This window comes from Hemiscyllium ocellatum, chromosome 36 (assembly GCF_020745735.1).
Source record: "Hemiscyllium ocellatum isolate sHemOce1 chromosome 36, sHemOce1.pat.X.cur, whole genome shotgun sequence".
NCBI lineage: Eukaryota > Metazoa > Chordata > Chondrichthyes > Orectolobiformes > Hemiscylliidae > Hemiscyllium > Hemiscyllium ocellatum.
The window spans coordinates 42465229-42483045 of NC_083436.1; the positions used below are offsets into that span (position 1 = coordinate 42465229).

Genomic DNA, 17817 nt, shown 5'->3' on the forward strand with positions numbered 1-17817 from the left:
AAGTAGGGTTTTTACAATAGTCCATAATAGCTCTCATCTTATCTAAAAATAAAAGATTGATGAATGGACATTTTGCTCAGGAGGTCTCTGTCTAACCAAATTGATTGGGTGTCTTGTGACCCACAACTAGCTACGTAGCCTAACAGAGCTCAACTGATACCTCGTAAAGTCTGGAAAATCCAGTCCTCCCCTTGTGGAAGCTGCAGCTTTTCTAATTTGATAAGGGGCTGTCTATCCTTCCGGATGAAGGAACCAGGCCAGCCGTGTAGTTTACGAAATGCCAGTCTCAGCAACATCAAAGGGAGCATTCTCATAGGATGTAAGAGATGAGGCAGAATATTCACTTTAACTAGAGCTACTCTGCCTAACCAGGATATTGGGAGATCTCCCCAGCGTTGAAGGTCCTGCCTTATTTTCTCTAGTAGGTGCACAAAATTGGCTTTATACAGCTAACCAAATACTGGGGTGATAAAAATACTTAAGTATAGAAAACCCTCCACTGACCACTGAAATGGAAAACAAGATCCGTCCGATAAATTGGATATACTAGCGAGACCCCCAATGGCATGGCCTCCGATTTTTGTAAAATTGATTATTGTAGCCTGAGAACATACTAAATAGATTATTTGCTTGAATTAAGTGGGGCATGACTATCAAAGGATTACTGAAGAAAAGAAGTACATCATCAGCATAGAGAGTGATTTTATGTTTACCCAAACCAACCCCAGTTTAATCTTTAGATTAGATTACTTAGTGTGGAAACAGGCCCTTCGGCCCAACAAGTCCACACCGACCCGCCGAAGCGCAACCCACCGATACCCCTACATATACCCCTTACCTAACACTACGGGCAATTTAGCATGGCCAATTCACCTGACCCGCACATCTATGGACTGTGGGAGGAAACCGGAGCACCCGGAGGAAACCCACGCAGATACGGGGAGAATGTGCAAACTCCACACAGTCAGTCGCCTGAGGTGGGAATTGAACCCAGGTCCCTGGCGCTGTGAGGCAGCAGTGCTAACCACCGTGCCGCCCCGGTGAAATCATTCCATCTTTGGTCACTTCAATCCCTGTGGCTGCTTAGGCTTGTATTTTGCGTAGTGAACATTGGAGTTTGAAACAGTACACTGCAGGAAGGGGTCCTTCGGCCCACCATGTCTCTGCCAATCATGATGCATTTTAAACTAACCCCATCTGTCTGTAGGTCCATTATCCCTGTTCCCTGCCTGTTTATTTGTCTGTCGAAATGCTTCTTAAAATATGCTATCTTATCTGAAAGTGACTACAGAAATGTGTTTTTCCAGAATTCAGCAGTTGTCATCTGTAGCTTCTTAATTCCAGACTTTTTTTAATATTTTGAATTCAGATTCCACCTGTGGCAGGATTTGAACCCAGGACCCCAAAATATTAGCGGAGTTCAATTGGATTTAATAGTTTAGCAATAATATTACTAGATCATTGCCTCCTCTTAATTTGTGCTATTCTTCGCTGACACATGCATGCACATTCCAAAGGGACAGTTCTGTCCTTCATCAGTCCTAATACTTCACTGCACCGTAGCACCTTCACCAGTCGAAGAAGGTATAGCGTTTGCCTGTTCATCACATGCTGTCCATAGCCGCAAAAACATTTTCCATGTGAAGCAGTGTTTTGCTTGTACGACTTTCAATTTAATTTACTGCATTTGCTGCACAAGTGGTGAGACCAAAAGCCAGCTGAATGACTATATTTGCAAAATACCTCTACTCTCTGGGATGGCCTTGACCTTACGATTGCTTGCCATTTCAATAAACCACCTTACCCTCATGGTAAGATTTCCATCCTGGGCCAACTGCAGTCTTCCAAAAAAGCACAATGCGAGCTTAAGGAATACTACTGCTGTTCTACTTATACCGTGCTGCCTTAGTCCTTCTCTCCTTCACCATTGATACACCAAAGAACTGCCCCCTACCTTGCCCTGGCTCAGATCAGCCCTGAGAATAAGGGTGCAGTGGCCAAATTAGTTGAGGACATATGGACAATCTATATCAAACTGTTTGATGAGATCCGTCTTGGGGCGTTGGCATTCTGGCTTTGCTGCAAAGCTGGGGAAGGCTAAAGCTAAGGTACTGGAAACAGAACTGGACTAACTCGATGCCCACTCAGCTCGTTGTGTATGTAAGGAACAGTAAAACTTTTTTTTTAAAAGCAATTCAATACCCAGGTTTACCTCACGGCTTTTTCCTTGGATTATTTTCTAATGTTATCATCGAGGCAGAATGAGCTATTAACAAAATATTAAACACACTGAATCCATTGTTTTTAGCTCTGCCGAAAGCTTACCTTTATATCAGTAACAACTACTGACTCTCACTGAAGCACATTTTTGCACACCAAAATGTGAAATAAAGATTTTAATTTGTGATCACGATATTTTCTGCCTCCCTCTTTCAATAATCCATATGGTCACTGAAACCCTTATCACCTTTCTGGTCACCCACAGTCGTAGTTTGATCCAACACTACCTTCTGGATTCTTGACCTTCAATTTTTGCAAGTTGCAGTTGTGCAAAACTTCTACCTGTATTTTATGTTCTGTCCTGCACTAATTTCTGTTGGCCCACGATCTCTGCCTTTGCCAAATTATACTTGATCTCTTTTTTTTCCCCAGTACATAAATGTTTAAATCCTTGTGCTTTTGAAAGTTAGTCTCTCCCTCCACCGACGTTCGGCATCCTCTTCATATTTTTACTGCTTATTTTGCCTGTCATTCATTTTCAGTTTGTTGAAGAGTTTCCCAGGAATGGTGGAGGAATTTCTGTTTTGCTCTCTGTTTAACTTCACTGCACCCTGTCCCACAGCTAAATGTTTTCCACCTTTTTTTAAAATAAAATTCCAAAGATACTTTACTAAGAAATGGTTTGAGCTAATGTCTCTTCCTAATTGAGTGATGTTTATAGTTCATAATCTAATACAAAAGACTTCATGAAAGTCAATGCACTATATGTGTGTTGACTGAGATACTGTCATCTTCAGCCTCTTAAAAATAAAATTGATCAAAATAATCAAACTGGTGGTTTTACTTAGTATTTTAAAAGAATTGGCAATGTAATAAGTCAGCTTCTTAGTATTTGTTCAGCATTCAGTGATGGAAATGAAGTACAAAACCTTAAGTAGATGCATTTAAGCCAATCCTAAATTAAGTTCTAACTTATGCAAAGAAAGCATCAAATCTTAAAGGAAAATGTCTTGTGGAATATTGTTACCATAATGGGAATTGTCTTGGGTAATGTCAACCTGTGGGAGAAAGCCAAATAGCCAGTGTGGTATTTTAGTTCAAAGATTTGATCAAAATCATTTTGTTTGTCGATTATGTAAGTGAGCTTAACATACTAGAGTTTCTAAAATGGTTTGGTTTCTTTCTCATAGATAATCTAAATGATGCTCTCCAAAAACTAAAATTGACTGCTGCTGATGGCACATCTGATAATGTGGAGGGATGCCTTGACTGCTTACTCCAAGCCTTGGCTCAAAATAGTGAGTATATTTTGAAGCATGCCTTTTTATGTTGGATGCTGAATGGTTTTAAGAAACATTACTCCAGCTGTTCAAAAGCTGGGTGATGTGTTATAGCTAGCAGTTGAATGTCTTGGCCAGTTGTGATCTCTGTTATCTTGAGTTTCTAGATTTGCAGATAACTCTCCTATTGTTATCCATTTAAAGATGCATATAAGTAGGTTCATGTCTGATTGTCCCTATGGCAAGCTTCAACCTTGATTCTGATTCATATGGCATTGAAATGAGTGTTTGTTTATTAGTTTCTTCCCTGCAGCAGCTATCTAGGGCACTTGGCCAGATTGCATTAGCAGGGACCTAGGACCAGTTTTTCATGCCAATCTCTTTGAAGTATGGTTTGTGGCTTACAGAGAAGTAGCTCCTGGCCATCTGTCTTTCAACTCTTTTTAAACATTCAAAAAAAATTCTCTTGAGTACAAATGGTCAGAAGTTTTTTTTTACATTTTAAATGGGATGAGTGTGTTTCATGACCAGACTAAAAATTATTGCCTGCCCATCCCTGATTATCCTTGAAGGTAAAAGTGAACTGCTTTCTAAAACGTTTGCAGCCCACATGATGTAGGTACACCCAAAGTGTTGTTAGGAAGGGAGATCTGGGATTTGACCTAATGTGGTAAAGTGATGATGTAGTTCCATGTCAGGATAATGTTTGCTTGAAGGGTACCTTGCAGCTGGTGGTTTCCATGAATCTACTTGTTCTTATAGATGTTCGAATTACAAGTTTTGGCTGAGCTATTAAAGGGTTCTTGATATGTTACTGCAGTGCACCTTTTGATATGCACGGTACTCTGGTGCTTGGGAGATGTGAATTGTTTGAATGGTGAGTAGGATCCCAGTCAAGTGGGCTTCGTTGTCTTGGAAAATGTCAAGTATTTTAAGAATCTTTGGAATTACACTTTTCTTTAAACGAATGGAATGTGTTCCATCATATTTCTGCATTATTTCTTATGGATGGTGGTCAGGCTTGGTGAATCCAAATGTGAGCTACTTGACGTAGAGCTCCCAGCTGTTTTGCTTCCCTTGTCCAGTCTCTTCCACTTAGGTTCATAATTCTTCTGATGCTTTACAGTAGTTTCAGAATTTCCAATTTGCAGGCTCCAGCTAATGCCTCTTCACCATGGGCATGGAATCCCTTTTTACAGTCTGTCCCCCATCAGGATGGTTTTGGAGCTCTCTGCTTCTCTCTGGGGAGAAAAGGATTGAACTTACCCCATCCACCATCACCCTCTTCTGCCTACTGAGCTCTTCCTCACAACCCCTTTCCTTTTTAACTCCTCACTATTTCGGATCAAAGGTGTGGCCATGGATACTTGAATAGGTCCCTCAGTTATGCATGTCTCTTTGTGGGGCACATGGAACATTCTTCATTCTTACTATGGCCTCCATCTACAATGCTTTCACCGGTATGTTGATGACATCAGCAGTGCTGCTTCCCCCTTTTTTTCCCGAATTGGAAAATTATCCATTTCACTTCCAATTTCCACTCTGTTCTCACCTTAATCTCGTCCATCTCTGAATCTTCTCCTCTTATCCTCAGTTTGTGCCCCTTTCTGAAGATGGGCTGGACCACGGATATACAAAACAAAATCACTGACTCCCACAGTTATCTGGACTCCTTCCTATTAAAAACTCCATTCAGTTTGATCCCATTTATTCAGATGACTTATTCAGGCTAGCTGGTTTATAAAGCCTGCCCATACAGTGGTGACTGGGCCATCATGGTTAAGTACATTTGCAGCACTTTAGCCAATACTAATTCTCCTTCCCCTGAGTTAGGGAAAAAAATATTCAAGATCCCATCTGACTGCTTCTTGGAAAGCTAGCATTCTACTCTCCTTTATTTCAATAATGTCATGCAGGGGTATTTGTTTTTTCTTGTTCCCATCCTGGATAAGATTAAACACTTGAGCTTTATCTGTAACTTTTTAACATAAAATGTGGCATGTGTTGATTTGTACATTTTTAATATAGATCTTTTGTTTATTTTAAGCTACACAAGTTCACCACCACACCAATTTGCATGTTAGTAAATCTAGGGCCTGATTGTTGATATCTGATCGATCTTTTGTGATACCATTCAGACATCACCTTGCTGAAAAACCTGTCCAAATGTAACCTTTTCCTTCAGTTACTGTCAGCATCCCTAAACATCTCATACACCGACTTGTATGAGACACTTACTTCTGCATCCTTCACACTGCATTTCAGTAAGGCCCCTATCTGCAACCCACGACTTTGCTTACTATAGTCAGTAAGTTCCTTAATCTTATCTTGATGATTTTGGGATTATTTCAAGAGTCAGCATTTATTATTCATTCATCCCTAATTGCCCTTGAGCCGAGTGGCTTGCTCATCCATTTCAGAAGATAGTTGAGAGTAATCGCATTGCCATGATTCACAAGCCAGAGATAAAGATGGCAGAATTCTTTCTCTAAAGGGCATTTGTGATGTAGATGGGTTTTATGCATTAGTCATGGTCACCATTATTTGAATGGTTTTTGTAAACTTGATTTGTTTATTAATTGAATTTAAATTTCACTAGCTCCCATGATGGGATTTGAAACAATGCCCCAGACCCTTAAATGTAAAATAAATGCAAATGTGAATACTGGAAATCCGAAACTTAAAAATGCTAGAGAAACTCAGCAGGAGTATCTGTGGAGAGAAAGAGTTACAATTTTGATTTGTGATTTTTTTTTAAAAATACGGGTCACAGTGTTAATTCCTTTTTTTTCTCTCTGTAGAAGCTGCTGGACCTGCTGATTTTTCTCCAGCATTTTGCTTTTATTCCCTCAAAAGTTTAGACTAAGCTCCTTTTGAGCATTGAGTCCTAAATTATGCAGTTTTCTGACAGAGTCATAGAGATGTACAGCACAGAAACAGACCCTTTGGTCCAACTCGTCTATGCTGACCAGATAACCCAACCCAATCTAGTCCCACCTGCCAGCACCCGGCCCATATTCCTCAACTCTTCCCATTCATATACCTATCCAGGTGCCTTTATAATCTTTTCCTGGAGTAAGGTAACTCTAACATAGTTGGTAATTGCAGACCCAATTTACTTTGAGCACAAATACCTGAACCTCCTATAAACAGTAATACTAGTAACCTCAAAGCAAAGAGATCTCCCAGTTTTTCTTCTATTTTAATTTTTGCCATGTGACTACTTAGTGTTTAATGATGGTCGAAAATGATTAAGGTCTTGGAAAATATTCAACTCCTGAGGGTTTCTTGTCCGATACAGGAGTTCAAGCCTTGACCAAGATTAACAAAAGCTGAACTTCACAGTTCATCTTGGCAGTAACAGGTGTGAACATCTTAAGAGGGTTTGTTGTTCATGTATTATACTGCATACAAAACATAAATTTTGGAAAATAATTTTCATGCTGTTTTGGGGCATGATCTTGTGTGGGGTATACAGATGCATTGTAATCTTAAGGTATATGTTATGAACCTGGCTGATGGTATTGCTGGACAAACCAGATAATAGAATGAAAAGTGACTTGAGGGTCATATGTTTAATTTTATTTTAGTTAATCTGATGATTAGTCATGAAAATATACACAACTGCAGATGTTCCTTAACGACAGGATGGAATTTTATTATGTAGAAGTGAAAAAGAGACTAAACTAATAGGAACTGGATGCCATTTATATTAATGATTTGGATGTGAATATAGGAGGAATGGTTAGAAAGTTTGCAGAGGACACCAAAATTGGTGATGTAGTTAAGTGAAGAATGTTATCTCCGAGTACAATAGGACCTTGATCAGATGGACTAAGGAGCAGGAGATAAAATTTAATTAAAATAAATGAGTTGTTGAATTTTGGTAAGGGCAGGACATATACACGTAGTGGTAGATTCCTGAGAAGTGTTGCCTAACCTTGGGGTGCAGCCTCATAGTTTCTTGAAGGCGGAGTTGCAGGTAGCTTGGATGGGGAAGAAGGCATTTGGTACACTTGCCTTTCATTGGTCAGTGCATTAAGTGTAGGATTTGGGAACATTGGTGAGCCCACTTTTAGAATACTGCATTCAGTTCTGGTATCTCTGGTCGAGGGAAGAATGTTGTTAAACTTGAAAGGATGCAGAAGAGGTTTTCAAGGATGTTACTGGGGTTGGAGAGCTTGAGCTATAGAAAGAGGCTGAGTCGGCTAGGGCTATTTTCCCTGCAACATTAAAAGGTGAAGAGTGACCATATAGAGGCTTATAAAATCATGAGTGACATGGATAGGGTGAATAGCCAAGGTCTTTATCCCTGGGTAGGGATAAGGTAAACCTTTTAAGTGAAGGGGAAAGCTACATGAAAGGGACCTAAGGGGCAACTTTTTCATGCAGAGGATGGTGCGTGTATAGAATGAGCTGCCCGAGGAGGTGGTGAAGGTTTGGTACATTTACAACATATAAATGGCGTCTGGATGGGTATATGAATAAGAAGGGTTTAGAGGGATATGGTCTAATGCTTCCCATCTTTGGCAAATTCTGAGAGATGTTGCTGGGTATGGAGGGTTTGAGTTATAAAGGAAGGCTAGGACTTTTTTCACTGGAGTGAAGGAGGTTGAAAGGTGACCTGATAGAAGTTTATAAAATAATGACGGGTACAGACATAGTTAATGGTAGTTGCCTGTTTCCTGGATGGGGGATTTCAAGACCAGAGGGCAAGTTTTTAAGGTGCGAAGGGAGAGATTTAAAGACATGAGGGACAAATATTTTAGACAGAGGATGGTTCGTGTGTGAAATGAAATTCCTGAGGAAACGGTGGATGTGGGTACAATTACAATATTCCAAAGACTTATGGATAAGTATGTGGTTAGGACAGGTGGGACGAGCATGCTGGTGGGACTCGTTTGTTTTGGGATTATGTTCAGCACGGACTGGTTGGACTGAACGGTCTGTTTCTGTGCTGTATGACTGTGATGCTATGACACTAAATGGGATTAGATTAATTTAGAATATCTGGTCGGCATGGACGAGTTGGACATAAGGGTCTATTTCTGTTGTAAACACTGACTTATCTAAACACTAATGGCCAAACAAAGTTTCAACCCATTTTCCATACTATCCATCAGGATACTCCTATCTCAGCTTTTTGTACATATACTTAATGGGCTCCTTATTTCTTTTCAGACAGTTGTGGGAATAATTTCATAATTCTTTGGGTCTGCAGTTGTGAATCTTTCATAACTTGGTGTCTGTCGTTCCAACAACTTGAAGACTTCTGTAAAAGCTGCCCCAGCTTAGAATCTGAAGACTTAAAATACATTTCTGCTGAAGTGACTTGTACCCCTATTCTGAACTGGAAGCACTTCATTCTGCTGCCAGGAGAAACTATTCTAGGTTATTGTTTTGTGTAATTAAGTACAGGAGTACAATGAAAATGTACAATGTTGCCATTCCCATGGCCATTTTAGGAACAAAGATAACCAGCTACGAAAATAGAAAAATAAGTAAGTTTAAAAAGTTCATCACTATGTTGCTTCTTAATATAAAGTTAAACATTTCGGTCCTTTCCAAAACCATGGACCTGCAGTCACTGCACGCTGAGCTTTCCCCACAAGGGCCTGCTCCTCCTTGTGGTGGGCACACTTTCACCGTACTGGGTGAAGTACTGCCTTGGCTCGCCAGCCTCTTCACTGCCACTGACTGGCATCTGGGCTTGTGCTGGACCCCGGCCGCTGCCATGCTCCATCGCTGCCACTGTCTCCAGGAGGCAAGTTTTTAAAAAATACGTTTTCTAAAAAAAAGATAAACAGAGGAAAAACACAAGAAAAGAGGAGAGAAGGAGAAAAAGAAAAATGTGGATGGAATTCACAAGACCAAGGCTGAATAGCCTGGGAGCTGCCTACTCTGCCACTGCCATCTTAGAAATATCCTACTTTCTGAACTGAACTCTAGATCCTTCTGAACTGAAGTTAGAACAAAAGCAATCACCTTTTAATGTGTTTGTTACTCGTTATGAACTGAACAGTACAAACATCTTTTCCTTAACACTGCAAGGGTCTGGTAGATACTTGACTGTAGTGCATCTTCTTGGAGCGAATTTACTTAAATCACTGTTCAAAATTGTCTTTCTGACCTTTCTTTTAAAAAAAACCTTTAAGAGCTGACCCACGTTTAACTGTCTGTCTGTTTTGGGGATTTGGATTTCAAAATATTGTGCGTATGCATATATTAAAAATAGTGCACATTCCAAATTGTATATTTGAAACAGTCAGGTTTATGTCTAGTGTAGCATGATATTACTGAAGATGTCCACCTTAGTTTCATTTGAGGTGAATGAATTCTGGTTTCCTCAATTCAATACTTTTAGATGATTGCAAGGTTTTCAACTCCATGTTTCTACTAATGTTGATCACTTCCATTATCAGTCAAAAAAATTCCATGTATTGAGTTAAACCTGCAGTCTCTCATGCTGCTGTCAATTTGAAATCATTTTTCAGCTTTATCTTTTCAATGTGATTTGCTACCATGCATGCCTCTAAGATGCATAGTAGGTACCTCCTTCCAGTACACACATTGCTCCAACTCTTAATATGACTCCAAGGCTAAGCCTCTTAAGACTACGGATCATTGCGCCTTTTGTTTTAATACTATTTCTAAGCTCAAATTCTGCACAGGAATTAGAAAGTCGAACAGACCTTAGGCTGACTGTACTTGAGCACTCCCCTCTAGATTTTTTTTCCTCTCCTTTTTACAGCTAATACAATTCCAATTGTAAGTACTTAATTTTTAAACCTTGAGCTAATATTCACGCTAGGGTTTCATCCTTGATGCACAACTCTTATTAAATATCCTTTTGTATAGTGCTTTGCCAGATGCCTTCTCCAGATTTAAGTGCCATGTCATGAGCAATTTCCACAGTTGTCTTAGGATATCATATCATTTACTCAAAGACATTTGTTGGGGTAGTTTTTTTTTCTGCATCAACTAATAAATTTTATTGTGTAAGTACTTAAAATTTACACCTTGAAACAGCTTAAATTAGTATACGAAACATAACTAAAACTAATACTTCTATAATTTGTATTGAAAGCTGTAATAAATCAGACATGTTAACATGGTTCCCATCTGCTGTTAACACCCCAATAGTCTAATGTCTACATATTCTTCAATTGTTTTGGATCCTTCAAGGCTCTTTCTAATGGCCTTTGCCAATATTTTCCTAGTAGTCTATTTACTTTTTTAGTCCATTTAGGGCTAGCAACTACTTTATCATGGAATGTTGCAGCATAGCAGAAATCTATTTAATTCATCTTTAAAAGACTGTCCAATTTGACCCAATACCCTACTATTTTCCCATAGCCCCAATTTTTTAACTATATCGCCCTTCAAAATTTTAATCGAGATTGTCAGGTTACCTTTTTGAGGAGTATGTTATTTATATCTCCCCCCCCTTAGATGCATGGAAGAAATTATCATTTAGAATGTTTACTTTTTTATTTTCTACTATTGTTAAATTAGCTTTTATTTTAATCTCCCCCATCTGGAAATCAGAATCTAATCCATTATCGATTGTCAGGAAAAACCCATCAATAATGTCCTTTAGGGAAGGAAACTGCCATCCTTATCTGGTCTGGTCTAATGTGACCCCAGATCCACAGCAGAGTGGTTGATTCTTAAATGCCCTCTGGGCCATTAGGGGTAGGTGATAAATGCTGCAGATCCAGTGATGCCCTTATTCCTTGATTGGAAAGAAGTTAAGATTGCATTCTTGCTGCTGAAGTGTTAAAATCTCTTGCTATTCGTTTTGATATCTGCAGCTGTTTTTATTCACCAGATTGATTTTTCCATTTATCAGTCAGTGTTATAATGTTTCTGTATCTTATCGTTCTGAGAACTGCAACCCTTTCCTTTATTCTTTACAGGACTTTGAGCTTTTTTTTTGCTCTATCCTGATTTTTTTAAAAATCTGTTTAAAGTCGTGCTTTTTAAATTGATTTTGTTTTTAATGTACCCTGCACATGCAGCATTATACTACTAATTGTACAATGTATTATTTTCCCTTATAAAATTCAAAAGTATTTTATTTTACGATTGTGAATTATACATCTAGCCTCATCAGGCAGAAACTGGTATAAACTGCATACTTGCTAATGAATTTCAAAGTTGCTGATGAAGTACAAACTTTGGGAGAAGATTTGTAGCTTGGGTGCTCGTTGTTGTGGTTCTGTTCGCCAAGCTGGGAGTTTTGTTGCAAACGTTTCGTCCCCTTTCTAGATGACATTCTCAGTGCTTGGGAGCCTCCTGTGAAGCGCTTCTGTCATGTTTCCTGTTTGTATGGAAACATGACAGAAGCGCTTCACAGGAGGCTCCCAAGCACTGAGGATGTCATCTAGAAAGGGGACGAAACGTTTGCAACAAAAACTCCCAGCTCGGCGAACAGAACCACAACAAGTACAAACTGATGTAGTTGCTTCTGATCTTATTTCCAAATTTGGTGAGACTTGTAAATTGGGCCATGCAGCTGTACAAGAAACCAGTTGACTGCTACAATTTTGAATATTGATTTCAAAGCTGAAAATGTGCTTTGAGGTTTAAAAGTACAAAATTAGCATTTTCAAAACTGGTTCTATAAATTGCTAAAAGATTTCAGTTCTGGGATAAATGAAAAAGATTGTACAAACAATGGGAGATTTGCACATAAATACTATGAAGCAGTGGACCACATTTCAAGGTTGTCGGTCTGTTCAACCGGTATCTGTCACACTGTAGTGGTAACGGGCAGAGTGAAGGTCAAGAATTAGTCATTTTTGGGATATTTGAGTTTTTCAAAGATTATTCATAATTAGGCCAGTTTGCTTGCTCTCCTAACTGTAATTGATAGCTATTGGACATTTATAGTTTTGATGTAACTGAGGGCAAGTGGAAATATTGTTTATCAATTTAGTTTTAGATATTTTTACTCTCAATGGGTGGGCTACCTTAAAACAGCACAGCTTTGATTAATTTAAGTAGAGAATTGGCAGTGATATGATTAAGAGAACAGTGCCAAGTTGTAATATTGAGAAAAATGTTTGAATTTGTGATGATGCTGTCAACAAAATGTCACCACTGAAATGGAATACCAGCCAACTTGTATACTAATTCTTTGGAGTGGGGCTTACTTGTGTATTGGCTAAACTGAAAGTGATATAATTGTTTATGTAAGTGATTGGAAATCTGAGCACTGGCAGCTGGAGTGGGAGTTGACTTCCTTATTTTCTCCTTCCCATTTAGTGTCATAAAACTTAATAAGCACTAAAAAGTATTGTCACTTTTTGTGTTGTTTGTTCATGGAGTATGGGAATGACTGACTGGGCCAGTATTTATTGACTGTCTCTAATTGTCCTGGAGAGATTGAGAGCTTTCCTAAACAGTTTTAGTTCTTAATGTAGGGAGGGTGTTTTTTATTAGATTAGACTTAGTGTGGAAACAGGCCCTTCGGCCCAACAAGTCCACACCGACCCGCCGAAGCGCAACCCACCCATACCCCTACATTTACCCCTTACCTAACACTACGGGCAATTTAGCATGGCCAATTCACCTGACCCGCACATCTTTGGACTGTGGGAGGAAACCGGAGCACCCGGAGGAAACCCACGCAGACACGGGGAGAACGTGCAAACTCCACACAGTCAGTCGCCTGAGTCGGGAACTGAACCTGGGTCTCAGGCGCTGTGAGGCAGCAGTGCTAACCACTGTGCCACCGTGCCGCCCACTGTGCCACCGTGCCAATAACATTGAAGAAACAAGTCAGGTGGATGTGTGGCTTGGAGGGGAACTTGCAATTGGTGCTGTTCTCATGCATTCTGCTGCCTTCCTAGATGATAGAACCTCCCAAATCTGTAATCTCTATCAAAGGAGACTTGGTGAGTTATCGTAGTGCATCTTATAAATGTGCATGCTGAAGGTGAAGGGTATTGTGCCAGTCAAGAAGGCAGAAATTACCTGGGTGGTGTAAGTTTCTTGTGTTGTCAGAGATACACTTGTCATGAACATATTTGTACCTTTCTAAATGTTTGGTGACAGGAGGTGATGTATTAATTGCAGAATTCCTAGCCTCTGACATGCTCTTGCAGCCATTGTATTTGGCTAGTTCAGTTTGGTTTCTAGTCATTGATTCTCTCGCTCGCGCTCTCTCTTGTGTATGTGGGGCTTGGGTTCAAATCTCATTTAGTCCAGAGGTGTATTATAACAGCTCTGAACAGGTTGATTAGAAAATATCTAAAAAGGCCAGTGAAGCAGCTGAAGATGGCTAGGCTTAAGACACTCCCCCTAAGAACTTATGCAGAAGTGACTGACCTCAGGCAACCACAACCCTCTTCTTTGTGCCCGGAACGACTGTGTTTCTCCCAATTCCTATTAATTGTTTTGATGGGGTTCCTTGATACCATATCCGTTCAAATGCGGTCTTGATGATTTGTTCAAAGACTGACTCTCTCACCTCTTGAATTTATTTCTTCGATCCAAGTTTTGACCGAGGCTGTAATGGGTTTGATGAACAGATTATCCCTTTGCAAGTACCGCTTAATTCGCGAAGTAGTTGGCTATGAAGTATTGAGGCTACAGGTTGCTTTTAACCATTAGTATCATGGAATTGTATTGTGGTTAGATTTTTTTTGTCAAATAAAATAATGGTATGGAGAACAATTTGGAGTAAGGTAAATAAAATTAAAAAGATTGGTAGCATTGACTGAAAGCATTGTTTAATTTCTAATTCAGACAGTTGGGATGGAATTTTTATTTATTTTCTTTAATGCCCCAAATTTAATTTGGGCTTTGTATGACCCATCAATTCATCTAGTTTTTTTCTTCTCAGACCAGAAATGAGAATGAAATAGCCTTTTTTATTTTGAAGATTTACTGTCTTTGCAAAGCTGCATTTGACCAAGGAGTTTTCAGTACTGACTTAGTGATTTGTTCCATGAATGTTGCATATCTTAAATATAAAATTTGCCAAACAAAAGAGATTAATATTTTTACCTTCCGAGCCAAAGTATTTCGTATTAGTGACCTGGCACATGGAAATCATTTACCTGACTGAAGTAAGCAAATGTCAATCACAATCATTGGAATAAACAACTAAGATTTCACAAAAGCAAGAACATTAAATCTCCAGAAAAATGGGACACTTTTTTTAATCTTCTGAGGCAGTCAGCTCTTTTGCCTTCCGTATTGCTTAATTACATGTTTTGTAGCTTTAACAATGGGTAAAAAATTAAAATATACATGCAGCTTTAACAAATACTTGCTGTGGGAGCAGCTTTATAATGTAGCACTTTACAGCGATCACAAACCTAGTTTAATTAAATTTCGTGTCTCTTAATGGCCACTATGCAAAAAGCTTTCATTGCGTAATTCAATTTTAAAGCAACAGCAGCATTTTTAAATGGTACAATAAAGTGTATGTTAACTCCCAACAATAAACAATACTGAACAGTGTACTGCTGTACAGCAAATGATCATCTGGAACTATCAATTGAAATGCACTGTAAACTGAATAGCTGAGAGGAAGTGGTGGAGGCTGGTATAATTACAACATTTAAAAGGCATCTAGATGGGTGTCTGAATAGGAAGGGTTTGGAGGGATATGGGCCAGGTGTTGTCAGGTGGGACAAGATTGCGTTGGGATATCTGGTCGGCATGGACGAGTTGGACCGAAGGGTCGGTCTCCGTGCTGTACATCTCTATGACCCTATTAATAATGTATGCTACTGGTATTTTTGTCCCTTCTGCTTAAAAACTGCAGTTGCAAGGCTGAAGTTTCTTTCTTTGAAAGATTACATGTAATAACATCCATGAAATGATCTAGACCAGTAGCATCTTTGCTTCAGGTAATTGCAAATACAAAGTGCACTGTGTAGAAGTGTTTTTCTTTTCCAAAAACAATGGAGCCAGTGTTTTGAATACCTGTCATTTTTATTGTCTAGCAGTTGCAAAACACTAGAGTTACAGGGGTAATGTTCTAAAAATCTCACTTCTGTCAGTTGCAAAGACTCTCATTCTGTCAATAAGTTTCTTAATTATATGTTCTCTACTGCATCTACATCATAGATCATTTTTTGGTTGAGAGTAACTGAAAAATTAAAACCCTTGGATGAAATATACTAGCAAGGATGCCACTGATTATATCAATGTATAGGTCTCTTGCAGAGTAAGACGTTACAGCTTTGGTTTTGTGTTATTATAGTTATTTATTTCAGTTAGGTTTATTGTATAAGTGCTGTAGTTGAAGTAAAGAAATAGATGCGTATAGATGATTCCTGAACCTTCCTGGTAAGTAACCTTTGACATCATTCACTCTGCCATTCTCCAAATGCCTATGCATTTCCCCTCACTTGGCGTTATTCTTCTCTGTGCTGAGAAATGAATTCAAAGTCTTGTCCCCCTATACCATTCCTTGAGTCTGCAAATGGCCTATTCAGTACCCTTCAATCATCCACTTTCTCAATGCAATGCTTTCCTTGGCAGAAACTGCCAGGCTCTGACTTGATCCTAAAATGTTCTTGTCAGTTTTCAAATGCTTTGCCTCTCCCTTATTTTGGCCTTTTTACATCCATCAAGAAATATTGTTTTCTATCTGTGGAAGCCATGGTTTGAGCTGTTAAAGCCTATTACCATTTTGGAATCCACTCTTCATATATTTTTCCATAACACTGATCAAGCAATTGCTCACTTATATCTAATATCTGCTGACTGGTACTATGACTCCTCCCTAGTCCCACTTTTTGTTTTCCAAATTATGCCTTGACATTTTACAAAATGATTACTGTGACATCCCTTTGTGTGTCCCCATCGAAAGGTTTCATAATTGAATCATTCAAAGCCACCTTGTACCCGAACTCTTATTGAACAATATTAATATACCCTTAACTTCTTTGGCATTTATTATCAAAACTTTCTTTCCTGGAAGGTTGCACTGTTTCTTTGTAGTGAAACATTTAGATACACTGTCAGCCCAGCCTCCTTGTTTTGGTGCTGTGGTTATACTTCCAGGGGAGTGGTATAGGATATATCAGTATCGGGCTTTTAAGTGAACCAAAGGTTATGAAGTGTGGAAAACTCAACTAGATGAATATTGGAATAACTTTGTTTGGAGCTGACAAAGACATAAACCTTTAGAGATTTAATAAATAAGATGTTGTTCCACTAGCCATCACCATTGTCACTGATTCCCCAAGTTTAACGTTCTCACCTTCACTGATTTATTAGTGTTCTTTCTTCAGGAAGGATATAAATACATTGAATGCACTTCATGTATCTATACTAGATCCACACCTGGCAAGTGTCTAATTAGTGAGATGTCTCATGTATCTGGGCTTGTATCCATTGGAGGTTACATGAGGAAGGGGTGACTTGATTGTAGTGTTATCTGATCCAGAATAATCTTAAGGTGGATAAGGGAGGAGTGTTTTCTCCTTTGCGAGAGTCTGGAGCTAGGGGGCACTGTTTTAAAATTAGAGATTGCCTTTTTAGCAGGTGAGAATTCTTTTCTGACTGTTATGACTTTGGAACTCTGCCTTAAGAATACATAATGATACCACTTTCACCATCCTCTAAGGCAAGGGAATTGATGGTTGACTGGGTGTAGATGGGAATATGAAACACCAAACAGATCAGCTATGATCTTGTTGAATGATGGACAGACTTGATGGGCGAAATGGCTTGCTTCTTTTGTTTATTAGTTCATTCACTCGATGCATGTTTGTTTTTTCATTGATAAAATTGCCTGAATTCCATTTTAGGTTGTCTAATGATTAATTGGAAATCTTAATTGGATATTGGGACTGAGCTATTCAAGCTAGAAAATTACAAGTTCAAAGAATTTCTAGAATGACTGGAATTTCTATGGCCTATCTTGTCACAATTTGTAGATTTGGATCACAATGCATTGATACAAACCAGAAAATCTGTGTAGCTAGACTTGACTAAGACCATAAGAAATAGGAAAAGGAAAATGGTCATCCAGCCCCTCAAGCCTGCTATGCGATTCAGTAGGATCATGGCTGATCCAACATTTCTCATGCCTACTTTGCTGCCCTTTTCCCCATAACCCTTGATTCTCCTACTGATCAGGAATCTATCTATCTTAATCTTGAATGCATACAAAGACTGTTGCCCCCACAGCTCTCCGTTGGAAGGAGTTCCAAAGGTACTTACCTTTCCTTTTAAGGGGACCAAAACTGCTCTCAAAACTCCAGGTCTGGTCTCACCAGCACCCGTACAGTTTTAGTAAAACCTCTCTGCTCTAATGCTACAAATCCCCTTAGAAATAAGGGCCAAC

The 17817-nt window shown here is 39.1% G+C and overlaps 1 protein-coding gene across 4 annotated transcripts in view; it reads left to right on the forward strand.

The window, feature by feature from the left end:
• The window catches only part of rap1gds1 (RAP1, GTP-GDP dissociation stimulator 1), a 95799-nt gene that overhangs the window by 11083 nt on the left and 66899 nt on the right, over nucleotides 1-17817 (forward strand). For all 4 annotated transcript variants that reach the window (XM_060851337.1, XM_060851338.1, XM_060851339.1 and 1 more), the window contains exon 2: nucleotides 3411-3518. In XM_060851337.1, coding sequence (XP_060707320.1) covers nucleotides 3411-3518 — 108 coding nt within the window. The remainder of the gene's footprint in view (nucleotides 1-3410; nucleotides 3519-17817) is intronic.